General features: G+C 34.7%; 1 protein-coding gene across 1 annotated transcript in view; it reads left to right on the plus strand.

Annotated features, from left to right (window-relative positions):
• Window positions 1-3,445: 3,445 nt before the first annotated feature.
• Window positions 3,446-8,023, plus strand: part of LOC107656532 (PH-interacting protein-like) — a gene marked incomplete at its 5' end in the record, with an annotated part of 33,981 nt that continues 29,403 nt past the window's right edge. Inside the window, 4 exons of the mRNA XM_016444415.1 lie at window positions 3,446-3,696; window positions 5,179-5,279; window positions 5,596-5,666; window positions 6,855-6,955. Coding sequence (XP_016299901.1) covers window positions 3,446-3,696; window positions 5,179-5,279; window positions 5,596-5,666; window positions 6,855-6,955 — 524 coding nt within the window. The remainder of the gene's footprint in view (window positions 3,697-5,178; window positions 5,280-5,595; window positions 5,667-6,854; window positions 6,956-8,023) is intronic.

The following is an 8,023-nucleotide window of genomic DNA, read 5'->3' on the forward strand; positions in this document are numbered from 1 at the left end:
CCTACTTGGGAGTCAGTAAGATTTATTTTTTTTATTCATACTTTTGTTCAGTTTAATCAGTTTGCATTAAAGTGATCAAAAGTGACAGTAAAGATATGTTACAAAAAATGTTCTTTTTTGAACTTTCCATTCATCAAGGAATGCTAATTTTTTTTATAATATTTTCACAAATATATTGTTATAAATATTGTACTGTTATAAATTCTAAGCCTTTTCTCAGCATTGATAAGAATTGTTTCTTGAGCACAAATCAGAATATTCGATGGATTTCTGAATTCTAAAAACTAAGCTTTGCCATCACAGGAATACATTACACTTTAAAATGAAATATTACAAATAGAAAAGTTATTGTAATACATTATTTCTGTTTTTACTGTATTACTGACCAAATAAATGCAGACTTGGTGAGCATAAGAGATTCTTTCAAAAATATACAAAAAAGATCTTACTGACCCCTAACATTTGAACAGTTAGTGTGTGTCCTTAATAAATCGGACTCTGGCCCTTTGTTGGAATTTCAGTGAGTAGTTCTTTTTTTTTTTGTCCGATGTTGTGCTACACTGGAAACTTCATTTCTTAATTTCCAGGTATTTTTAGACAGTGAGCCTTCTGATCTCACAGGGACAGATAATGTTCTGACTCTGGGATAAGTGTAGAGGTCAAAGGTTGTTCACATGTTTCGCCTGGGTAAACATACTGTTGCTTGGTGACATCATCACGTCCTCAAACTTAAAGATTTTGTGTGTGTGTGCGTGTGTGTGTGTGTGTGGGTAAGTGCACGTGTTTTGGTTCAGGCATTTCTTGGACATTATCTCACTCTCAGCCGTTGAGCTGTAGTTAACGTTTGTCAGAGCTCTGTAGGATCGTGCTTGTGTGTGTTTTGCTGATGTGTGTTTTTGAGTGTGCACTCTTGGGTTCCATTTTACTCTGCAAGTTTTTAATGCTCCAAAAATGGCTGAACAGCAAGGATTACTCCCCCTCTTTGTGCCTCTCTCTCCCTTTTCCCTCTATCTCTCTCTCCTACTCCTGTTCTCTTTGTCTTTTCCTCTTTCGATCGGGGGCTCTCTGTGTTTTCTCCTTCTCTTTTTTTTCTTTCTATAGGTCTTTTTCTCCCGGCGAAGGGGGCGTGTCTGTGCGCACATGCATGTTGAAAAAAGTGTTTATTTTATGGAATTGGCTGCGAGCCACAAATAAAATCATCTCTTTCATATTCCTGAGCCATTAGCCAGTGTGTCATTGACATTCCGTCTGTGTTTAACAGATCTTCAGGAATGTTCGTCTCTGTGTGTGGCTTGGGGATCATTTTTCTTTGCTCAATTCGATATGCATGTGTGGCCTGCTAAAATCAATGTTATTATCACAGTTAATTCCAGTGTTTCTGGAAACAACTGTGATATTTTCATGCTGTTAAAATCACGTTTACGAAAAGAGGAGGAAAATGGCAAGCTGATTATCTTAGGGGAAAAGCATCTTTCAATCAAGCTGTGAATGAAAGATGGGAAGTTGTTGTAGGTAGCGCTTGCTTTTTTTATGGTCCTCTGCCTGTTGTCATGGAAATACAATGCCACAGTGCTGCATTTTTAGGTTAAAAGCATTTTTGATTCACCTTGCAGTAAATTCACATTGGACTTGCTAAATGTAGTATTAGTAACAAATACTAACATTTGTGTTGGAAGATAGTTGTAATGTTTCTGCAGGAATCATAGGGATGATATACACTCAAAAGTTTGGGGTTAGAAATAATTTTTTAAGGCTTTTGTAAGAAGTCACTTAAGTTTATTAAGGCCATATTTATTTATTTTTTTAATCAAAAATACAAACAGTGAAATTAAATATGTGTTATATGAAATATTGAAATATGTGTGATATTTGATATAAATATTAATAAAAAATTAATATTGATAAAATGTAAACTACAATTTAAAACTGTTTTCTATTTTAATATTTTAATGTAATGCCATTTATTCTTGTGATGGCAAAGCTGAATTTTCAACAGTCATTACTCCAGTCTTCAGTTTCACACAATCCTTCAGAAATCATTCTAATATGCTGATTTGGTTAAAGGGTTAGTTCACCCAAAAATGAAAATTCTGTCATTAATTACTCACCCTCATGTCATTTCAAACCTTGTAAGACCTTCGTTCATCTTCGGAACACAAATTAAGATATTTTTGATGGAATCTGAGAGCTGTCTGACCCTGCATAGACAGCAATACAACTGAAATGTTCCAAAGTTCAGAAACGTAGCGAGGAGATCTGTAAAATAATCCATGTGACATCAGTGGTTCAACTGCAGTTATACGAAGCTATGAAAATACTTTTTGTGCGCAAAAGAAAAAAAAAAACTACTTTATTCAACAATTCGTCTCCTCCGCATCCGCATTACCCTGGTGCCATTTTGGAGAATATCCGCTGGACATAAACAGGGTATGCTGTTCTGTGTCAGCTGCGTCACGCCGGGTAATAAGGTAATAAGGCACCAGGGTGATGCGGAGGAGACGAATTGTTGAATAAAGTCGTTGTTTTTTTGTTTTGTTTTTGCGCACAAACAGTATTCTCGTAGTTTTGTGAAATTACGGTTGAACCCCTGATGTCACATGGATTATTTTACAGATCTCCTTGCTACATTTTTGGACTTGGGAACATTTCAGTTGTATTGCTGTCTATGCAGGGTCAGACAGCTCTCAGATTCCATCAAAAATATCTAATTTAGTGAGTAATTAATGACAGAATTTTCATTTTTGGGTGAACTAACCCTTTAAATCAAGAAACATTTAATCTATTTATTATTATCATTATCAATGTTGTGCTAATTAAAAATTTTTTTCAGGACTCTTTGATGAACAGGAATTTTGAAAAGCAGCATTTATTTAAAAAAAAAAAAAAAGTGTAACATTGTAAATGTTTTTACAGTCATTTGAGCAATTTAATGCGGCCTTGCTGAAAAATGTTCAGTTTATTAAAAAAAAAGATCTTACTGACCCCAAACTTTTGAACAATACTGTAACACTTGTCCCACTACATATTTTACAGTTAATGAATATTCAGGGTGATACATAAAAACATTATTTTTAAAACAATAATCAATATATTTAGAGTTAGATATTGTTAATAATAAAGTACAAGCATATTAGTAACATTTTGCATAAGATAGCTTTTATATAAGATTGGTCTGTTCTCAATTATTATGCACAAATAGCTATTTGGCTATTGGTTAACATGATCCAATAGCTCATTTTATGTAGAAATCTAAAAGATAAAAATGTTGGTTTAACTTCAGACGTTTGGCTGGAATCTCTGCTTGAGTTAATTAACTTGCAAAACACTTGACTAAATTCTAGTGGATTTTATTTGGCTGCACAGAGACCAAACTTTCTAGAGAGAACTTCTGAAGGAAGACTGAGTCTGAAAATCATTCTGACGCACAACTTTGGCAGGGTCTGAGGGGTTACCGTGTGTGGTGTGTATCCTCAGGGTTCGGACGACTGTTTGGTGAAGATCTGGGCGACGGATAACGGGCGTTTGCTGGCGACACTGAGAGGTCATGCGGCAGAGATTTCAGACATGGCTGTGAATTATGAGAACACCCTTCTGGCAGCCGGCAGCTGTGATAAAATGATCAGAGTGTGGTGCCTGCAGACCTGCGCCCCGCTGGCGGTACTGGAGGGCCACTCGGCATCCATCACGTCATTACAGGTGTGCGACTCATTTACATTCACATTTCAACAGACACAATGTTATGAGACATGCATGAGAATTTCACCATTACAAAGAATTCTGTATAAGATTTAACAGTAATTTCTTACAATAAAATAGTATTGTTGTTGTTGTTTTTTTACTGTGAAATCAATTGCAGTCTAGGTCTTTTTTTTGTGGTAACACAATAAATTATTGCGAAAGACGACCATATTGCACACCATTCCAAGATAATAGCGTAAACAGTCACCATTATGGTGATTCATGTTCCTTTTGGCTGGGAACTTGGACCTTTTAATAAATTTTCTCCCAGCCAATGTTACAGAACACAATTGGTTGTACATTGAGAAAATAAACTAAGCATTGCCATTTATTGTTTTATGTTATAATGCAAAAACATAATCTTTTATGAACAATTAACCTTAATTGTACTCTAGTTAAAATAGTACTGTTGTAAGGAGGCAGACTTTTATTATGAGTTGTCAACCAGGCCAGCAAAATAGTTTATTTCAAGTTGATTTGATTAGCGCTTTTCACAATACTTGTTGCTTCAAAGCAGCTTTACAGAAAATGTGATTCAGTGTTGCAATTAGCAGTGAAATATATACTACTAAAACAATACAACAACATAATTTATTCAGTCGGCAGTGCATGCTAGGAACCAAAGTGCCAGCATGGCACAATATACAGAGATTATTATAATGCATACATGGCTAATTATTGTGTGTACAGCTCAGTGCTGTTGCGTTACAGTCACTTCCTGATCCTGTCCACTGTCAAGTCAAAATATAGTGTTACTTAATTATAATAAACTGCAGAACTACTGTAAAAATGCCTGTGAAACTTCTAGTAGCCAGAAATATTCATTACCTTTCAAAGAAAGTCTCTTATGCTCACCAAGATAGCATTTATTTAATCAGTGAAAACAATAATATTGTGAAATATTGCTAAACTAACCGTTTTCTATTTTGATATATTTTAAAATGTAGTTTATTTATGTGATGGCAAGCTGAATTTCAAGCAGCCATTACTCCAGTCTTCAGTGTCATATCATCCTTCAGAAATCATTCTGATATGCTAAATAAAGCAGTTTTGCTCCTTTATGTGGAAACTGTAATACGTTTTTGTCAGGATTCTTTGATGAATCAAGTTCAAAATCAAACAACATTTATTTCAAATAGAAATATTTTATTCTAGATTACATAAAAAACATTAATATCTTTACTGTCACTTTTGATCAACTTAACGCATCCTTGCTGAATAAAATTAATTTTTCTCTCTCTCTCTCTCTCTCTCTCTCTCAAAAAATAAAATAAAATAAAATAATATTACTGACCTCAAACTTTCACATTAAATTTACAATATACTATATGTTTTGCAGTGTATATAGGCATGCACAATCACACACCCACTCATAGAGACAACATTTACTGTGTTGTAATCCTGTTTCGGCTGTTTGTGTGTGTGTGTCTGTGTGTGTAGTTTTCTCCTCTGTGCAGTGGCAATAAGAGGTTCCTGTCCTCCACTGGAGCTGACGGCACCATCTGTTTCTGGCAGTGGGATGCACGCACGCTCAAATTCGGGTGCGTTTCCTTCATTCTTGTACTCATCTGTGGGGTTTTAAGTTTTGCAATCTTTTCTTTGCTATTCAGAGCAAGTATTTAAAGCTCTTTTTGTTTAGTTGAATTCGTGCAAAAGAGAAACATGGAATTGTAGCATGCCATTTTCTTTTGAACCAATGTGAAATATAGCCTATGTTTCAGTGTTTTAATCTTTCATTTATTATTTTTGCAATTCCATTTTAGTGCAGAAATGACACCTTTCACCTTTAAATAAGGTCACTAAGAGAATATATTCTGGCACTCATCATGTTTCTGTGTGCTTTATATGTGTGTGCAGGCAGCGTCCCAGCAAATTCATTGAGCGGCCCAGACCAGGCGTGCAGATGATCTGTTCCTCTTTTAGTGCAGGTAGGCCAGAAGTGTCAAAGCTCTTTTCTCACCTCTACCTGCTCCCGTTTTATCAGTTGTACTTTATCATTCACAGCCTGTCTGTCACAGCAACCCATGTGACAAATGATTTTGTTACAACACTGAGCTTGTAGTAAAACATGATGTTTTCAGAAATAGGACGGAAAACATTTTTGAGTTTAGAGAAACTGATCAGTAGTATCTGCCAGTTTGCATAACTGCTTTACCATATGACATGATACAGTTGTGATCTTATATATCGTATGTGATAGCAAATGAAATAAATCTTGTGAGAACATTTATATTTATTAGGGCTGTCAACGTAATGCACAGTCCTGTGTAAATGGCCCCTAAATCTTTCTTGGACAGATTGACAAAATTGATTAAATGGATTGCTGTGGACTGTAGGCCAGTGATAGAATTAAAGTCAATAGTATGGAAATAAAAGAAACAATATTGACTCTAATTCACTTTGTCAATGCTTTTGTTTGCCATTATTACCTTAAGTTTGGGGCTTCTCTAGGCAAATATTTATATATGTGATTAATTGCAGTTAATTTGATTAATTCATCTGCAAATTTGTTATTCGACTACAAATTGTAATCAACTGACAGCCGTGATATTTAAGACTTATGCCCATGATTATATGAATTCATGTGCTCCCATAGAAACGTGATATTAAGTGATTATTTATTCCCATGTTTTCATTGTTCTGAAAGCTGATAGCAGATTATAGAGTGACAGCGGATCGTTTTGGCTTAAATTTTTCTGCAAGTGAAGCTATAAATATCCTGTTGTCAGACAGATATCACAGACTTTTTAAAAAGAGAGTGTTCAGCACTGCAGAGGCTCTTCAAATACACATTACTGTAGAAAGGAAACACTCAGCTGGCTTTTACCCAGATAGACACATACACACTTACACAAAGATAGAAACAGATTCTGGGTCCCTCCTCTTCATGTCTTTGGTAATACATGTTCTGAATTAATTTGAGCAATTTGAGTTTCTTGTTTATAAATGCAATATTGTGATTATTGCTGATACTTGCGGGATTGTGCCTGCATGAAAACTGACAAAACGTTTGTTAATGATGGATTTTTTTCTGGTTTTTATGCTCATTAATGCTGTGTTATTGATGATGATGATGTCATTTTTGTAATGTTAAACAATATTTGATGATATTTCAGGTGGGATGTTCCTCGCGACAGGCAGCACTGATCACATCATTAGGGTTTATTACTTTGGAAATGGACAACCAGAGAAGATATCTGAGCTGGAGTCTCACACTGTATGTAATGCTTTTTGTGTGTTGTTTGCATTTTGTTTGTGCATGTGTTTGAGACTGTTATATTATATTAATATTATAGTGTGGAACCGAACATAAAATGCAATTTAGATTTTTCTAACACCCTGTCTAATATCTCTGTTAACAGAATGGTAAAACACTCTTCTATGAAATATAAAAAAAATACCAAACAGTACTAAACTATTACACTATTTTGTAAGTTAGTAATACTATATATTAGTAATTCTACATATATAATAATAGTATAAAATAAATAGCATATGTACTATCATATTTTATAAGTCTAATAGTTACATTATAGATGATACTTTTATCATGTTCAGTACTATGTATTACAATTCAATGTATGTGTGTGTAATAGGGATGGGAAGGTTCCCCGATTCGCTCGGTGCATCAGCATAAAAAGTTAACGTTGCGATGCATCGGTTTAAAAAGTGTGTATCGGCTACAAGTCGGCATTTGTTTCGCGATGCATCGTTTCTAACATATTTGCATTGGTAAAAAACGATTTATTTATATATAATTACTAGTGGATGCGCTATACTTTTATTATTTAGAAAGTGACCAATAATCTGTGATCTATGTATTTGTTTGTCAAGCGTGTTCTCTCATCATCACCGCTGCTGCGTGAATATGATGAATCACAACACCACGGAGACCCGGGAAAAAACTGGGATTAAAGTCCAAAACCTGACTTGAAATTACATAACAAATCAATCGGGGCTAAAGCGGTTCCATAAACGACAAATTAAGTTCACACAATCTCACTAATTTGTGCACGCTTATTCTTAAGTAGTGTTGTTTTTGGCGGCCTGTTTTAATTTTAGTTTTAGTCTAGTCTTTGTGTGAAGCTGTCATTTTAGTTTTTATTAGTTTTAGTCACGTTCATACTCTTTTTAGTCTAGTCAAGTTTTAGTCAACTAAAAGTCTGAGCATTTTAGTCTTATTTTAGTCAGAATTATCCATGACTATTTTCGTCTAATTTTAGTCGACGAAAACTGATGACATTTTCGTCTAGTTTTAGTCGACGAAAACTGATGACATTTAGTC

Source organism: Sinocyclocheilus anshuiensis, unplaced genomic scaffold, assembly GCF_001515605.1.
Source record: "Sinocyclocheilus anshuiensis isolate Anshui unplaced genomic scaffold, SAMN03320099.WGS_v1.1 scaffold1639, whole genome shotgun sequence".
NCBI lineage: Eukaryota > Metazoa > Chordata > Actinopteri > Cypriniformes > Cyprinidae > Sinocyclocheilus > Sinocyclocheilus anshuiensis.